Here is a 19,348-nt window from a genome sequence, read left to right on the forward strand (position 1 = left end):
GATAATTACTAACTTCATGACTGTAGCTCACTGTAAACTGAGCGGACAGTGCCGGTAAGGCATGGTGTATCTTGGTTATGTGGGGGGGATGTGGCAAATGAGCTAAACTTCCAAAAAAGTGGTGTATCCCTTTAAGCGTACCAGTAGACATTGTGCAACTCTTATTCCGTATAATATTACTCCAGCAAATTTGGTTAGTTGCCATGAACCAGAGTACTAATGTAAATGAGTTACTGTAACTCGGATCCAAGTTAATTGAATTTGGCTGTAGTACCATTGCACCAATTACTGTGAATCAGATACTACTCATTGACTATGACTATAACATAATTTAATTGGACTATTTACCTTAGGTCAGTGATACTCAACTTCTGGCCTGCGGGCCACATGCAGCCCGCGGGCCGCATGTGGCCCGCCTGTGGCCCGCGATGGAATTGCAAAAAAAGAAAAAAAAATTACAGTGCACCTGAACGCAACATACCCGCTGAATAAGTGTCCAAATGTTCATGTCATTCTGTCCAATACTCCACTTCTGTTATAGCATTGGAATATGGAATATCTTTCAATAAACTATGATTTAGCTGCTAAATTGTCAAATACCGCCGTCTGCTCGCTACTAAATTCAAACAGCATTGATTAAATTTCAGCTAATCCAAAATGATCAGTTATGTTAAAACAGCCGTGATCAAATCTAATCTAAACCACAATTATGCACTATGACTAACCTGAAATCACAAGCATGGCTTTTCTTATTCAAATTAAACTAACATATTTTATTATCTCAGACTTGAAATGATCTTCAAGAGATAATCAAAATTCCCAAATATAGTCTGCTTTCTATAAGACAACTGATTTCATATCATAATTACTCATAAAACAGGCTTTTTCCTCCCAGTGTAAAATGACGACTAAAAGTTTACAACAACCCGGTCCGTTAGGCGGGCCATCATTTTCCTACTCCTTCCCCCACTTCCCTTAAATGAGTCATGAAACATATTCTCATTAGATTTAACTGCACTCTATATCCGAAATACAACCAAGCTTTCAGCCAGTTTTACGGTCAAATAAAAGCAAATACTCTCAACTGTTAGCAGATAAAAGTGTCATCTTATTGAACAGTATGGGCTCTATCTTCCCCCTGGCCTTAGGCACTAAACTGGCGTTAAACGCAAAAATGCATGAGCCGGCCTACCCATGACTCGGGAAGATAGCATCCTGTTTTTAGGGCCCGAAATGCGCTTTACGCTGAAGAGGCGTGGCGCAGTGCCAGAATGGGCGTTTCGGCCTTAAATACCAGCCTAAAGCTGTCTTTGCAACTGGCGTTAATTTAGCGCTTAGAGCTTTTCAAAACCAGGCCTCATTCAGTGTGCCGACTCCCCTACCAAATGCCACACACAGACACACATGTGCATCTCCCAGCATGCATTGAGGCTTAATACATTTTGACAAGAAAAAGCAACCAAATCAGCCTAAGTAGGCTAAGTGGTAGATAAAAATAATATTTATGTTAACACAACATGCAATATTCAATATTGGACAAAATAAAACATAAAAATCAAAACACAACCCTATGTTAAACATACATATAATCCATGGCAGTATATATATCCATCGCAAATACAACGTGGTATAGTCGAATGAAAACATAACACGTGTGTACTGTGATGTCCGCTCCAACAAGACTTAGCTTACTTGACACGTACTTTTTCAATAAAAACACATTAATGCCATGACCTTACATAATGTAGGCTATATTTATGTAGCATCGTTTAGCCTGTGCTGTGATGTGCAGGAGCAGCAGGTAGCCTACAAGTTATAAAACTACCTGCCCTGAATGAGCCGAGTGGGGGTGCTTGTTCACTATTGTGAAAGTTATGTGTTTACAACATAAAGATCATGGAATTGGATGGTATCAGGAATGTCACCGATAAAAACTCTCTCGTAACGGACAAGCCCGTCTTTTATTGTCACACGAACACCACAATACATGCAGGCCCGTAGCCAGGGTTTGAGAAATACCGAGGTCGTTTTAGCGCGGCGTGGGGGACCCAGGGGGGGCTGTGCCCCCCCGTATAGAAAATTTTGTCCATTTTAAAGTAAAATGCTTCAATCTGGTGCACTTTGAGAGCAAAATGAAGAGGCTAGATCTATAAAGAACTACATACATCATGTTATATTAATATCCTCTTTACTGTGCTGTTGCCTTAAAATGATACAAAAAATAAATGTCTCCCCATATGATATAATTTATATTCTGCATACAGGTCACATGGCAGAATACTGCTCAATTAAATACAATGGCCCATCTACACAAACATCACTTACAGGGGAGTTACTTACCCATTCACTTCAATAGAACTGTCCCCAAAGTCTAGCCCCAATCTAGCCTCAATGCAAAATCTGAATGTTGTGAGTTATCTCTCTTCCTTCTATAGCACACAGAGAGGAAGCAAATTGTTGCATTTCCGATCAACTGTCGCATTAAAACATCAATGACAGATTAATAGATCTGGGGACCGAGGCTATTTTTCAAAAAAAAAAAAAAAAAAAAATGTGTGGAAAATACCGAGGTCATGACCTCGGTGTCCTCAATGGTCGCTACGGGCCTGAATACATGCATGCGGCCACAACACACTCATGCTGACGGTGGCCGGTGAAAAGTGTCCTCTGCATTTAACGCATCCAGGCATGTCCTTTCCTCCGAGGGGCAGGCCAGGAGCAGTGGTCGCTTTTTCTTTCCAGCGCCCGGGGACCAACTTCGGATGTTGTCGTCACTGGTCGGATGACGATGACGATCTTGCGAACTCCACACAGAGAGAAAGGCCATTACGACGAGATAACCCACCTGGGCAGTAGGCACTGAAGATATGGGGGGAACACAACCACAGCGCCCACAGTGTCCCAGGTGAGAATCGAACTCAGGACCTTCTAACTGTGAGGCGACAGCGCTACCGACTGCGCCACCGTACCCCCGATAGTTAACGTTCTATATTGTAGGCTACAGGGAGACCATCAGCCCTACTGAACAGATCTGTATTTGGCTGGCTGTAGGTTGAATTGTTTTATTCAGGCTATGATCTGTGATGTGCTGTGATGTGCTGTGACAGCATGCAGCCCCAACCCGGACTGGATCGAGTGGATTGGAGCTTGGAAAGGAAGAATGTCATTGCGTAACTGCAGTTCACCAATGGCCACAGTTGTGAATAATTCTACGCTTAAAAGGCATGGTTAAGTGGTTAGCGCAAGGGGAAATTAGGGAATGCGCCTGACCACGCCCACTAATAGCGCTGCGCCCGGTGTTAAACGCTATTTTAAGGCCACGGTGAAGATAGCCCAAGTATATATTCTAAACTTTTGCCAAAACGAGAGGTTCCTACCAGATGATTTCGGAATGATGGTCTTAGATGGTTAAGAAACTCCTCTCCTCTCTCAGCTAAGTCCGGCTGGCTGGTTCATGGGTCAGGTCAAAGGTTGGACAGGGCATCGCGCACGACGTGGAAAAGACTGCCACTTGTCCCCATTTTTGAGCTATTTTATAGTGGTTTCTCGACACAGTCATGGTGGTTTCTTCTTACGTAAACATTCTAATTGGATTTTCTACTTCCACCGGAATTTTCTGGCACTTCACCTTCCCAGTTCCGTACTATTTCCCAATTTTTATCCAATTATGGTCCGCACCAGTTTGTTTCAGGTCACGTTTGCTATCTGACCCTGCTCACGCTTGCCCGCCCCGCCCATAGGAAGGGGCGGGTCAACACCTGTACTGTTCCCTACAAAACCACAAACACACCTCTGCCTGCCCTAACTGCCATTTCCTCCGGCAAATGTACAATACATGGGTACCTGCTTTTATGTGCACGCCACCCAATCTCCACTTCCTCTTGTCTGACTCATGCCTACATAGCCTACGCCTCATACCTAACCGATAAATCATACACATCAATTACAATAATCAACAATTATATTAATCATACATGGTTATCATACACATAATCATGCTTGGTTACATTTTATTACCTCAGTACTATGCGTATACAGAGCGCGCACATAACTGTTACATCATAAACCCGTATGTGTATGCACGTGCATGTGGGTGTGCGCGCCTTAACCCAACGCTCCGGATGCGTGCACGTTTACACACACACACACACACACACACACACACACACACACACACACACACACACACCATCATTTCCCCATAGGCCCGTGTGTGTGTATGGACGTTCCACATTTCTCCAACCAGATACATTAGAACACATTGATTACAACAAAAACACCTGATTATAACTTGTGATTAATTGATTACAGTATATTATAACATAATAAAATGCAATAGCCTTTAGCTTCCTCTTCTCTTCCTGCTCCGGTGTTGTTTGGCTGCTGCTTTCCTGAGCAGCAGCAAGCCGTGGTTTTCTGGATGACATCACCCCTCCGCTTCAGTGTGCTCCTGTGCAGATCTCTCTGGGTGATCAGGATATGGCTGCTCCTCCGTCACCCTCGTCACCTTTCTGTTCAGTCATCTGATGAAGACAACAAGAATCAATACAGCAGCTTTTCACCTAATACAATGTGTATTAATTGTTATTTGAATTACTTCACTGTTAGTTATTCACCACATTGTTGTGAATACCGTATACAGTATTCATTTATTGATTAGAATGACAAGATAAGGCAACTGAGCCCTGATGGGGCTTACATGAGGTTTAACAATTAGGAAAATATGATGAAAATTATAATTATAAATAAATACATAACAGTAATCATAATATAGATACATTATATAGGCTGCATACACACATTATAGGCTGCGTACACACACATACATAAACACACGCACGCACGCACACACAAACACACACACATGCATACAGACACACACGCCATGTGCACACGCACACGCCAGGGTTTCCTCTATATGCATTTAGTGGTGGGCCACCGCTGCTTCAAAATAAGATGATGGGCCCTATCTTCGTACAGGCGATATCCCCTATTAGCGCTTGTGCACCTGTTTGCGCGTGCCTTAAAGCAGGGAAGATTGCAGTCCGCCTTCCACTAGTGTCCAGGTGTTATGCCGAGTTTTGCACCCTCGCCAGACAGCAGCAAAACGCATCCCCACCTCACGGGAACATATTGTAATGATTTATACAGAAACATAACTGTTTAAAAACTATATAATTGTTTGGGCAGACGTGACCTCCCTGTTTTTAAGTTAAAACATCCCCAAAATATGGTGGCGATGCATGGTGGTGCGGGGAAGCATAACTCGTCACAACAACGGAGGCAAACGCAGATTAGAGGCGTGCCAAATCATGTACTGTATGCATGGCGCCAACGGGATTTGGGCGGTGTTAACCACCAGAATTATTCACAGGTGTGGCCTGGCAATGCCTGGGTGTTAGATCAATCAAACCAGATTCCCGTCTTGCTGTCCATGTAATGCAGTTTGCGTGAGGCATGCTGTAATTCTTCCCATTTGGATAGGTGTAGGCCTATTGACTGTATATAATGGGCCCTATTCTCCCACAAGCCTTCGGCGCTAAAACGGGCCTTAAACGCAAAAAAACGTGCCTTGCGCCTGTTTTGGGACGATATCAATATGGCTTTAGGCTGCCAAATGCGCTTTAGGCCGAATGGGCGTGGCGCAGTCCCAGAATGGGCCAAAGTGGGCGTGTCGGCGCTAACTACCGGCGTAGTGCTATCTTCGCACCTGGCCTACATTTACCGCTTTGCGCCTTTGAAAACCAGGCCTATTCAGTGCGCCAGTGCACTTGTGCCTCTCCCCTGTCACCCTTCTCTGTCTCTCTCTGAAACCAGGCCTATTCAGTGCGCCAGTGCTCTTCTGCCTCTGAGTCACCCTTCTCTCTCTCTCTCTGACTCCTTCGCTCAAACAGACACAACACATAGCAGCACCCAGCTTCCCATAGGAAATAGCAGTTGTAAGTTTACTGCCTGTGAATGTCCACTCCCAGCATGCAATTGGGTCCTCCATTTCGCTACTAAATAGCAACCAAATGAGCCGAAATAGATATAAAAGGTAGATCTAAAATAATGTGTAATGGTAAGACAACCTGCAATTGTCGAACATTTCAATATTGGACCAAATAAAACATCGAAATGAAACACCACCCTATGTGAAACATATATGTCCTCTTGAGCCTATATATACCCCTTGTGGGTTTAACGTGATTTAGATAAGTGACAGCGGAACGCGCTTCTGTGATGTGCTATACTGTGATGTCCGCTCCAATAACTTGGCCCTACTTGACATTTAGTTTTACAATAAAAACACATTTATGCAATGACTTTACATAATGTAGGGTATATTTATGTGCATCGATCATTCTACCTGCAGCAGGGGAGAGAAAACGATATCTTTCTGGACAAACTTTCACCAATCTAATAGGCTATATTTTTCTAGCTGATGCGTTTAGTACATTATTTTCACTTTGATCTTGCTATAGTGTAGCGTATTTACATGCTTGCAGTATTGAAACTGCAGTTAGATTGGTTTGAGAAGCATAATAATATGGAATAATAGCCTATAATGCAGTCAGACAGACAGACTGGATGAAGGGAGGGGGGGGGGCAGAGCGTTTGGCTTTCGTCTGGTTTTGCGGGATCACTGGAATTGGAGCTAAAAAGGCAAGCGTGCGATTCGTTTATTGCAGTTATCCAATGAGCATGACGGTGCATAATTTTACGCTTAAAAGGCGTGGTTGTAATGGTTGAGGCTGGGTCTAGCGCCAGCACGACGATATCAAGTGCGCTGGTCCACGCCCACTGATTTGAGCTGCGCCAGGCGTTCGGCCTAGAAACAGCGCCGATGCAACGATAGGGACCATTATCCCTATCTCATAACGACACCATCACATCATATACCTGATAAAAACATCTGAGTTTTGATGCAATTCGGGTTATTTGGTTGACTGGGGTGGGACAATAGAAACGTGTTTGCAGCAGGTAAATGATGCAGACAAAAGAAAAGATTTGAGGATTTACAGTGGACTCAATTAAAACTCGACTCATGCCGAGGCTTGTGCCATATCGGCTGTGATGCCAACGACCTTCCGGGTTATAGCAGGTGAAGGTGAATAGCCTATTGCAAGTAGGCTACAATGTACAAGTTTTCTCAATTAATTTACCATAACCCCTCCTTGCAATGTGATAAAAGTTTCTCAGTGAATTATAGTTGATTGCCTCACCAAATAATCTGCTGGTTACCCAATTTTAGCAGCAGAATTTGATGTCCTGGGGTGGCACATCCGTGCGTAATGACGTTTCTGCGCTGCATGGAGATTATGGTGCGCTCCAGCGCAGCAAGGTATTTAGCGCGTAAGAGGTCCTTTTCAAAGTTCTTAGCGCAAAGTAATTGCGCGCTGCTGACGATAGGATAATGCCATCTATCCCCACATTTTAGTACTGAAACGCCTGCTTTACCTATGCCCAGTACAATTATAACAGGCATGCGCTCATGCCCGCCCCCAATTTGCATTGCACCCGGTGTTAAACGAGCGCAAGCGCTAAATTGCCTCTTTTGGGAAGATAAGGCCCGAAATGTCATGAAAAATGTCATTAAGTCAGTTGACTGGTTTGATTTGAAAATATATACTCTTATAGTGACGACTTTGGGACAGGTCAGTGGATCATTATAACCAGGGAGGGAATTACAGGGAGGCGGCCTCCATTGCCCCTCCCTCTGGCCGTGATGCCCTGATCCCTACTGCCACCTTGGCAGTGCCCTGCTGCTACCAGCCTGCTACTGTCAGTTGCTTTAAAAGCATCAGTGATCTCAGTTTAATGTAGCCTGCCCTATGCAAAGGTTGTGTACAAGTACTTGGCTCATTTTAACACATATTTCAGAAAAAAAGCTCTTCATGATGTCAATAGAGCAATTGCCTTTGTGCCCTGGCATGTTAACCTTGCTTGCAAGATGGATAACCTCGCGAGATCAAAAGAGATTCTCTCGACGTAATCCATCTTGTCATGCACAGGCAGTTAAGATGATTGGCCGAACCATGCCGGCCCGACGAATCAGCGGCAGCCTTAGGCGGGCTCAGGCTCGTCTGGGCAAGTAGTGGGTACATGGTCTTTCTTTTCACTCGTCAACATGGCTGCCGCCGCGGAAGTGACAGGCAGTCTGAATGAAATTGAATGTAACGTTCCCAATTCTATGTATTAAATTCTAAAAAACGACCCTCAACATTTGGGAAGGCTAAGCCACACAACTAGTTCATTATAATCTAACTTCATGCTTCGAAGGTGACTTTACGACAGTGAGGACTCAATCAATGAATACCACGGAGATCAGGCACAGGCACCTTCGGCGATCTGATTGGTTGAAGTTAACACCCACCAGCGGTGATAGACAGATGGGTCATACAATCACCTGCCAAGTAGCTTGGAAAAAGTGCCCGCCTCCGTCAGCGGGTCTGGTTACTGCATTCCCAGATCGACTGGTTTAGTGAAACCTATGTGGAGCTAAACCGTCCATCTGGCAGCGTCAGGTTACTGGCATGTGGCCTTGTGCCCTAAAAAAATATGCGATGCCAAAGGCCAAATGGCCTTGCCCCTAAAATGACGAAATTCCCACCCTGATTATAACCGATTTTTGTTCTTTTTTCTTTATTTCTCATGTAGATATAAAGTAATGAAACAGACAGCTCCTTTATTTAGCCTACTGAATGTTATTGACTTTAAAAATACATACAGTAAGTTAGGCCTCCAGCTTTTTCAAACACAGCACCGCCATCTATCCACAGACTGACAGGCAGACATATATGTCACAATCTCTCCATATACAGACAGACATGCACAGAGTATCGCTGCTGTATCTCATTGGCTCATTTTTGGCAGTTTGTAACAAAAAATAAGTCATTAAAAAAAATGCCATTCTTCTCAGGTGTAATGTAATTAAATAATAATGTAGTAAATTGACCTAAACCATTAAATATGACAGTTTAATGTGAAAGTAAGGTACCCTGGTAAACCAGCCCGTCACGTGAACTCACATTTCATTTGGTTCTCCATGACGGTCTGGCCCCGACGCCAGTGGGGGGGTTTAGCAGAAGCGGAAGAGCGGAAGAGCCAATCAGCGACACCGCTGTGATTGACAGCGCAAGTTGGCCAATCAGGAACGCCACTAGCACTGCACTAACAAAACAGTAATGGCCGCCTCCTTGCCTGATCTTCTCGAGGAGTCATGTCAGCGTTTGTCTAGTTTAAACAGCCATAAAGTGCAGTTATTGCAGAAATAGACTCAATAACAACAATTAAACAAGTACAGGAGTATCGCCGCAACATATAAAAAATATGTTTTTGCCATTCTCCCGAGTGGATTTGGGTTTGATTGGATCCGAAGCTGATTGGCTGAAGGAGTGCCCGCCCATGCTCCCGCCCCTGCTAAAATCCCCCCATGGCGTCGGGGGCAGACCGTCACGGAGAACCAAATGAAATGTGAGTTCACGTGACGGGCTGGTTTACCAGGCTAAAAGTAAGGTGGAATGAAATTAAATGTATTTAAAGGGATAGTTCGGTTTGTTTGAAGTGGGGTCCTATCAGCTAGTTCGATACACTAACTTAATTAGGTACAGTGTTCAGGAGGCTGGGCGCATTGTGGAACGAGACCGCGCACTCAGAGCAGCAGCCAAACCAGCCTTTTCTCTGTAAGTACGGGGGTCAACAACTAAAACGTAATTTAGCCACCTAAAACAACGCCCACCTAAACAAATCGATATCTGTGTACATGCACGCTCTATTTTGACAATTTTCAGCGCTTTACTTTTCCGCAAAACAGCGGTTTCATTCGGCACTGCTTTTTCTCCCAACCGTACAACTACCGTATTCCTCCGCTAAAATCCTGCACAAAGCCGCAGCACTGGATTACTCCGCAGTTATTTGGGGGTATTTTATTTCTCCCGGTTTGTTAGTGAAGACACAACAAATAGAATACACGAACGATGAGTGATTTTGATAGCGAGGATGATATGCCATTCACCTTTGTGACAAGAGGATACAATTATGAACCAGAGAGAATACAGAAGAGGAACTTTTGCAGAGAGTGTACAGGCAGAAAGAGAGATGCGCCTGCTGCCTAAATGCCGGGGTGCCCTGCAGACCTTTTTTCCCATTCCCAGGATAAATTGTGGAAAACGTCCCAGACCAGAGAGGCCAGGTGACTTGTTGTCTCTAAAGTAAGTCAGTGTTTTATCTCTTTTCTAAGCCTTCCTGTTTTGTAAACCACGGCTCTGTGCTCTGTGCTGGCTTTTAGTGGAGGAATACGGTAGTTGTAGGGTTGGGAGAAAAAGCAGTGCCGAATTAAACTGCTGTTTTGCGGAAAAGTAAAGCGCTGAAAATTGTCAAAATAGAGCATGCATGTACACAGATATCGATTTGTTTAGGTGGGCGTTGTTTTAGGTGGCTAAATTACGTTTTAGTTGTTGACCCCCCGTACTTACAGAGAAAAGGCTGGTTTGGCTGCTGCTCTGAGTGCGCGGTCTCGTTCCACAATGCGCCCAGCCTCCTAAACACTGTACCTAATTAAGTTAGTGTATCGAACTAGCTGATAGGACCCCACTTCAAACAAACCGAACTATCCCTTTAAAGTGGACTTGGTCCTAAGACCTAGCTATGAGAAACAGTCGATTAAATTATTTAATTTGTTTCTAATCAAATCGTGAATTTCGGCCAGGCAGCAAGCTGCGGAAGTGATAAAAGCTGTAATTCTTCGAATGGCCACTTGAGGCTGGCTTCACCCTCATGTTGAAATGCCCATCTTTACAACATTAACTAGAATGCCATTTTCAAGCTGATTAACACGATATCTCAGGAACGCCTCGACGGAATTTCATCAAATGTGGCCCAAACATCAAAGTCTGGACAGACATGGATGTCGACTACTTGTTGGCGGAGGCATATATCTGCGCTGTGGAGGTTCTAGGACAATCTATGCTTTTAGTCACAGACTACACGTCACACTGACTCTGTCCATCTCTTATGCAGTCTATGCTTTTAGTCACAGACTACACGTCACACTGACCCTTTCCATCTCCTTATACAATCTATGCTTTTAGTCACAGACTACACATCACACTGACTATGTCCTCTCCTTATACAATCTATGCTTTTAGCCACAGACTACACGTCACACTGATTCAGTCCATCTCTTTTTCTCGTGAAAATCACATCAGAATCAGAATCAGAAAGACTTTAATGATCCCCGGGGCGAAATTGGGACAAGTTACAGTAGCTCGCTCACATAACACACATAGCATAAAATAAACAGTAGTAAATGCGATAGTAAAATAAGCAGAATAAGAAGAATAAGAATAAGAATAAGAACACAACATAGCATGGAATAAACAGTATTAAATGCGATAGGAGCAAAATAAGTGGAATACGTCTAAGTAAGCAAAATACGTAGAGTAAGTATACCTTAAGTGCCAATTGTCTTTATTGCACACTGAACTTATATTATTCGGCTTGCCCTATACGTTACACATGGCTCAACCAGGCACTTTTTTCAGTTAGCCTATCGGCTGGCTCAGTCTCAGGGGGACTGAGCGTCTCTGAGGTGCTCTTTTAAGAGAGGCATTAAATAGACCAATGGCCACAGGCAGGAATGATTTCCTGTGCCTCTCCGTGTTGCATCTAGGTGGAATCAGTCTCTCACTGAATGTACTCCTGTGTTTGACTAGCACGCCGTGGAGTGGGTGCGAGTCATTGCTCATGATGGAGCGTAGCCTGGACAACGTTCTCTTCTCTGACACCGCAGTCAGAGAGCCCAGATCCAGCCCCACAAGTCCCTGGCCTTACGCATCAGTTTGTTGAGTCTGTTGGCATCCGCTGCCTTCAGCCTGCTGCCCCAGCACTCAATAGCATAAAGGAAGGCACTAGCCACCGACTCATAGAACATCCTCAGCATGGTCCGGGAGACGTTGAAGGACCTCAGCCGTCTCAGAAAGTAGAGACGGCTTTGCCCCTTCTTGTAGAGTGCATCAGAGTTCTTAGCCCAGTCTAGTTTATTGTCAATGTACACTCCAAGGTACTTGTAATCCACCACTATGTCAACACTGACCCCGTGGATTGAAACGGGGGTCACCGGAGCCTTGACCCTCCTCAGGTCCACCACCAGCTCCTTTGTCTTTGACACGTTGAGCTGCAGGTGGTTCTGCTCACACCATGTTACAAAGTTGGCCACCACATCCCGATACTCATCGTCGTCGCCATCTTTGATACATCCCACTATCGCAGAGTCGTCAGAGAACTTCTGAAGGTGGCAAGACTCTGTCTGGTAGGTGAAGTCTGTGGTGTAGATGGTGAAGAAGAAGGGAGAGAAGACCGTCCCATGTGGTGCTCCCGTATTGCTGACCACTCTGTCTGACACACAGTTCTGCAGGCACACATACTGTGGTCTGCCAGACAGGTAGTCCACAATCCAGGCCACCAGGGGGGCATCCACTCGCATCGCCGTCAGCTTCTCACCCAGTAGAGCCGGCCTGATGGTGTTGAAAGCACTGGAGAAGTCGAAGAACATGACTCTCACAGTGCTGGCCGGGTTGTCAAGGTGGGCGTAGGCGCAGTTGGTAAGGTAGATGACAGCGTCCTCCACTCCCAGTCGGGGCTGGTAGGCGAACTGGAGGGGGTCAAGGGATGGTTTGACCATAGGCCTGAGCTGCTCCAGGACGAGTTTCTCCAGGGTCTTCATGATGTGGGACGTCAAAGCTACCGGCCTGTAGTCGTTGGAGCCACTAGGTCTTGGCTTTTTCGGTACAGGAATGATACAGGACATTTTCCACATCACGGGGACCTTTTGGAGACTCAGGCTCTTGTTGAAGATCAGCTGTAGCACATCACACAGCTGGGGGGCACAGGCTTTGAGCACCATGGGGCTGACGCCATCCGGGCCAGCTGCTTTCCTTGTGTGTAGTCTCATAAGCTGATTCCTCACCTGGTCCGCTGTGATGGTCAGCGTGGGTGGGGGGGGGGGGGGGAGTGGCATCATCAGCTCTGAAGCCCTTCGGGGGGGAGGGGGGGGTGTAGCCTCGTCTCTGGGTGACGGGGTATAGCCTGGGGATGAGGGGGAGGGGAAGGTGGGCCATCAGCCAGAGCCAGAGGGAGAGGGAGGGGGGGGGGGGAGACCCGTGTGGTGGGGGCTGCTGTTTGTATCCTGCAGTCAGGAGAGTCGGGGGAGGGGGCCCCTGGGCCAGCTGTATCAAATCTATTGAAAAACAGATTCAATTTGTTGGCCCGATCAACCCCCCCCTCCACCCCCCGCCACCAGCTCTGTTGAAGCCCGTAATGGCTTTCACACCCCTCTATACCTCTCTCATGTTGTTCTTCTGGAGCTTCGCCTCGAGCTTCGACCTGTAGCCCTCCTTTGCCACTCTGCTGCTCACTTTCAGCTCCCCCTGGATGGCTCTGATCCTATCTCTATCCCCCAACCTAAATGCTCTTTTCTTGGCGTTCAGGATGGCCTTGATGTCTTTAGTTACCCAGAGCTTGTTATTAGGGAAACATTTTATTTCCTTTGTGGGTATGTTGCAATCCACACAGAAGTTAATGTAGTCCGTAATGCACTCTGTGATCCCATCAATATCCTCGCCATGTGGGTCGCAGAGTGCCTGCCAGTCTGTCACCTCAAAACAGGCTCTAAGAGCCTCCGTTCCTTCATCTGACCATACCCTCACTGTCCTGGAGGTCACAGGCAGTTTTCTTACCATCTGGGTATATCTGGATCTGAGGTAGACTAGATTGTGATTGTCATTTTCCCCCTAATATTTTATTTTCCGTTTTTTAGAGAGCAATAAACGAACAAGACAAACTGGCTCAGACACAGGGGAAAAAGGAAAAAAACATCAACATTTAACATTACAATGTGGTGCTACTAGTCGCATAAGGTGCTTATGTGTACGTAAGAGATAATGTACATAGGATCCATGAGACACCGGCCACGCGAGCCATCCATCACCCCTAGCCTCAGTCACTTGTCATTCTTGACCTCATCAAAGTCGGCCAAAAACAGATGGATAACCTCGCGAGATCAAAAGAGATTCTCTCGACGTAATCCATCTTGTCATGCACAGGCAGTTAAGATGATTGGCCGAACCATGCCGGCCCGACGAATCAGCGGCAGCCTTAGGCGGGCTCAGGCTCGTCTGGGCAAGTAGTGGGTACATGGTCTTTGTAGTTCTTTTCACTCGTCAACATGGCTGCCGCCACGGAAGTGACAGGCAGTCTGAATGAAATTGAATGTAACGTTCCCAATTCTATGTATTAAATTCTAAAAAACGACCCTCAACATTTGGGAAGGCTAAGCCACACAACTAGTTCATTATAATCTAACTTCATGCTTCAAAGGTGACTTTACGACAGTGAGGACTCAATCAATGAATACCACGGAGATCAGGCACAGGCACCTTCGGCGATCTGATTGGTTGAAGTTAACACCCACCAGCGGTGATAGACAGATGGGTCATACAATCACCTGCCAAGTAGCTTGGAAAAAGTGCCCGCCTCCGTCAGCGGGTCTGGTTACTGCATTCCCAGATCGACTGGTTTAGTGAAACCTATGTGGAGCTAAACCGTCCATCTGGCAGCGTCAGGTTACTGGCATGTGGCCTTGTGCCCTAAAAAAATATGCGATGCCAAAGGCCAAATGGCCTTGCCCCTAAAATGACGAAATTCCCACCCTGATTATAACCGATTTTTGTTCTTTTTTCTTTATTTCTCATGTAGATATAAAGTAATGAAACAGACAGCTCCTTTATTTAGCCTACTGAATGTTATTGACTTTAAAAATACATACAGTAAGTTAGGCCTCCAGCTTTTTCAAACACAGCACCGCCATCTATCCACAGACTGACAGGCAGACAGAGATGTCACAATCTCTCCATATACAGACAGACATGCACAGAGTATCGCTGCTGTATCTCATTGGCTCATTTTTGGCAGTTTGTAACAAAAAATAAGTCATTAAAAAAAATGCCATTCAGGTGTAATGTAATTAAATAATAATGTAGTAAATTGACCTAAACCATTAAATATGACAGTTTAATGTGAAAGTAAGGTACCCTGGTAAACCAGCCCGTCACGTGAACTCACATTTCATTTGGTTCTCCATGACGGTCTGGCCCCGACGCCAGTGGGGGGGTTTAGCAGAAGCGGAAGAGCGGAAGAGCCAATCAGCGACACCGCTGTGATTGACAGCGCAAGTTGGCCAATCAGGAACGCCACTAGCACTGCACTAACAAAACAGTAATGGCCGCCTCCTTGCCTGATCTTCTCGAGGAGTCATGTCAGCGTTTGTCTAGTTTAAACAGCCATAAAGTGCAGTTATTGCAGAAATAGACTCAATAACAACAATTAAACAAGTACAGGAGTATCGCCGCAACATATAAAAAATATGTTTTTGCCATTCTCCCGAGTGGATTTGGGTTTGATTGGATCCGAAGCTGATTGGCTGAAGGAGTTGTCTGTCAAGGCAACTACGCCCGCCCATGCTCCCGCCCCTGCTAAAATCCCCCCATGGTGTCGGGGGCAGACCGTCACGGAGAACCAAATGAAATGTGAGTTCACGTGACGGGCTGGTTTACCAGGTTAAAAGTAAGGTGGAATGAAATTAAATGTATTTAAAGGGATAGTTCGGTTTGTTTGAAGTGGGGTCCTATCAGCTAGTTCGATACACTAACTTAATTAGGTACAGTGTTCAGGAGGCTGGGCGCATTGTGGAACGAGACCGCGCACTCAGAGCAGCAGCCAAACCAGCCTTTTCTCTGTAAGTACGGGGGTCAACAACTAAAACGTAATTTAGCCACCTAAAACAACGCCCACCTAAACAAATCGATATCTGTGTACATGCACGCTCTATTTTGACAATTTTCAGCGCTTTACTTTTCCGCAAAACAGCGGTTTCATTCGGCACTGCTTTTTCTCCCAACCGTACAACTACCGTATTCCTCCGCTAAAATCCTGCACAAAGCCGCAGCACTGGATTACTCCGCAGTTATTTGGGGGTATTTTATTTCTCCCGGTTTGTTAGTGAAGACACAACAAATAGAATACACGAACGATGAGTGATTTTGATAGCGAGGATGATATGCCATTCACCTTTGTGACAAGAGGATACAATTATGAACCAGAGAGAATACAGAAGACGAACTTTTGCAGAGAGTGTACAGGCAGAAAGAGAGATGCGCCTGCTGCCTAAATGCCGGGGTGCCCTGGAGACCTTTTTCCCCATTCCCAGGATAAATTGTGGAAAACGTCCCAGACCAGAGAGGCCAGGTGACTTGTTGTCTCTAAAGTAAGTCAGTGTTTTATCTCTCTTCTAAGCCTTCCTGTTTTGTAAACCACGGCTCTGTGCTCTGTGCTGGCTTTTAGCGGAGGAATACGGTAGTTGTAGGGTTGGGAGAAAAAGCAGTGCCGAATGAAACTGCTGTTTTGCGGAAAAGTAAAGCGCTGAAAATTGTCAAAATAGAGCGTGCATGTACACAGATATCGATTTGTTTAGGTGGGCGTTGTTTTAGGTGGCTAAATTACGTTTTAGTTGTTGACCCCCCGTACTTACAGAGAAGATTCAAGATTCAAGATTCAAGATTTTTATTGTCACTCCATGGTACAAGTATCACCTGTGAAATTCTTGTGCTGTGGACTCCGTTTACGACATAGTACAAATAGGCAACAAGCAATGAGCAATAGGCAATAAGAAATAGGCATCAATAAGCAATACTAAGCAGCAATAGGCAATGAGGCAGAATAGCGATAAGACAAGTCAGTGGCATATTCATTGCACATAGGTGCACATGTCATGTGCATACGTTAGACGTGTTCGGACATTTTAATTCGACGTATTTGACATACAGTGCAAATAGCATGTACCTTATTAAACATACAATTAAACATTAGGCATTGTGCATACGTTAGACGTGTTCAGACATTTTAAATTCGACGTAATTGACATACAGGTGCAAATAGCATGTACCTTGTTAGACATACAATTAAACATTAGGCATACATAATGGTAGCAGCTGCAGTACGGTACGGTACGACTACTACACTATTTGTGTATGTTAAGGAGTCTCGTGGCCTGCGGGAAGAAACTGTTCCTCAAGCGATTTGTGCGTGCTTTTGGAACCCTGTATCTCCTCCCTGAGGGTAGCAGGGAGAACAGGCTGTTGTGGGGATGGTTTGTGTCTTTGATGATCTTCAGGGACCTCCTGAGGCACCGCTGGTTATACAGTTCGTGCAGTTCTGGCAACTCGTCTCCTGTTACGTGCTGGGCCGCGCGCCTCACCCTCCGTAGCGCCCTGCGGTCCATGGTGGTACAGTTCCCGTACCAGGCGGTGAAGCAGCCAGTCAGCAGGCTTTCAACGGTGCCTCTGTAGAAGTCCCTGAGGATTTCTTTCCTTAGCCCAAACTTCTTCAGGCGCCTGAGTCCGTGTATTCGCTGTTGGGCCTTTTTCACAACAGTGGCGGTGTGGCCGGCCCAGGTCAGGTCCTGGTGGATGTTGACTCCCAGGTACTTGAAGCTGTCCACCCTTTCCACCACTGTGCCGTTGATGGTGATTGGGGGGTGTGTGCCCCCCCCTCTCCTGTAGTCCACAATGATCTCCTTGGTCTTGGAGACGTTCAGAGAGAGGTGGTTGTCCTGGCACCATTGTTCCAGGACCCTCACCTCCTCTCTGTAGGCCGTCTCGTCGCCCCCCGAGATCAGCCCCACGACTGCTGTGTCGTCTGCAAACTTCACGATGGTGTTTGAAGTTTGAGTCGCCACGCAGTCGTGGGTGTAGAGGTCGTACCAGAAGGGGCTGGAGACGCACCCCTGGGGCGCTCCTATGCTGATGGTCAGCGGGGAGGAGGTGAGGTTGCCCACCCTCACCACCTGGCGGCGGTCTGTCAGGAAGTCCAGGATCCAGTCGCACATCGCTGTGTTTAGTCCCAGGTCCCTGAGTTTGCTTACCAGCCTGGAGGGTACTATGGTGTTGAATGCTGAGCTGTAGTCCACGAACAGCATTCTCACATAGGTGTCCTTCCCCTCCAGGTGGGACAGGGCGGTGTGGAGCACGTGTGCCACTGCATCCGCTGTGCTCCTGTTGGGGCGGTATGCAAACTGTAGCGGGTCGTGGTCCGGGGGGAGTGTGGGACGGATCTTTGATATGACCAGCTTTTCAAGGCACTTGCTGGCTATTGGCGTGAGGGCTATAGGGCGCCAGTCATTGAGGCTGGTCACTTTTTGCTGTTTGGGAATGGGGATGATTGTTGCTGCCTTGAAGCAGGAGGGAACTCGTCGGAGGGAGAGGGACTGGTTGAAGATGTCTGTGTACACGGCTGCCAGCTGGTGGGCGCAGGCCTTGAGGACCCGCCCGGGGATGCCGTCCGGGCCGGCCGCCTTGCGTGGGTTGATACGCAGGAACGACCGGCACACTTCATCCTCAGTGATGGTGAGGGGGCGGTCTGTGGGGGGTTGGTGGTTAGGTGGGAATGGGGGGGGGTGGGGGTGCTGAGGGGTGGGGGGGAGGAAGGGGGGAGGGGAGGTGATCGGGGGGGGAGAGGAGGAGGGGTGGTGGGGGGGCGGAGAGGGGGAGGGGTGATGGGGGGGGAGAGGTGGCAGGGGGGGGAGGAGAGGGGTGATGGGGGGGGAGGGGGGGGGGGGGGAGGGGAGGAGGAGGGGTGGTGGGGGGGAGGAGGGATGGGGGGGAGGAGAGGGGGAGAGGGGTGGGAGGGGGGGGGGGGAGGAGGGGAGGCGCTCTGGCAGAGGGGTCGAACCTAGCGTAGAACGCGTTGAGTTCGGCCGGTAGGGTGGGTGACGTGCTGGGGTTCTGTCGTTTCACCTCTTTGAAGTCTGTGGCAGCATGGAGCCCTCTCCACAGGTGTCTGGGGTTGTTAGTGTCCAGTTTTGACTCCAGCTGCCTTCCATAATCTCTCCGTGCTATTTTTATAGCGGTCCGGAGGGCATATTGTGCCTGCTTGTATTGGTCAGTTGTGCCAGAGCTGAAGGCGGTGGTCCTGGCGTGAAGGGCAGCCCTGACGTCGCTGTTGACCCAAGGCTTTTGGTTCGGCATTATTTTGACTCTTTTTGTGGGGACTATGTCGTCGGTACACTTCTTTATGAAGCATGACACCGTATCTGCATACTCGCCCAGGTCTCCTGCAGCTTTGAACTCCTCCCACACCACTTGGTCAAAGCAGTCCCTCAGGATGTCGTCTGATTGGTCTGACCAGCAGTGGGTGGTTCGGAATGCTGGGGGTTGTCTTTTTAGTTTTTGTTGGTACCTGGGTACAAGTAGAATGGAGGCGTGGTCCGATTTGCCGAAAGGGGGGCGAGGGACGGCTTTGTAGCCATGTCGGA

At 47.0% G+C, this 19,348-nt stretch overlaps 2 protein-coding genes across 3 annotated transcripts in view; both read right to left on the bottom strand.

Annotated features, from left to right (window-relative positions):
- Window positions 1-19,348, bottom strand: part of LOC310791806 (DELTA-stichotoxin-Hcr4b-like) — a 403,187-nt gene that overhangs the window by 189,802 nt on the left and 194,037 nt on the right. The gene's annotated exons all lie outside the window — the stretch shown is intronic.
- The window catches only part of LOC310791740 (uncharacterized protein), a gene marked incomplete at its 5' end in the record, with an annotated part of 39,461 nt that continues 24,281 nt past the window's right edge, over window positions 4,169-19,348 (bottom strand). Inside the window, one exon of the mRNA XM_083653396.1 lies at window positions 4,169-4,523. Coding sequence (XP_083509522.1) covers window positions 4,516-4,523 — 8 coding nt within the window. The 3' untranslated portion in view covers window positions 4,169-4,515. The remainder of the gene's footprint in view (window positions 4,524-19,348) is intronic.

This window comes from Poromitra crassiceps (assembly GCF_964638095.1).
Source record: "Poromitra crassiceps genome assembly, chromosome: 17".
NCBI classification, from domain to species: domain Eukaryota; kingdom Metazoa; phylum Chordata; class Actinopteri; order Beryciformes; family Melamphaidae; genus Poromitra; species Poromitra crassiceps.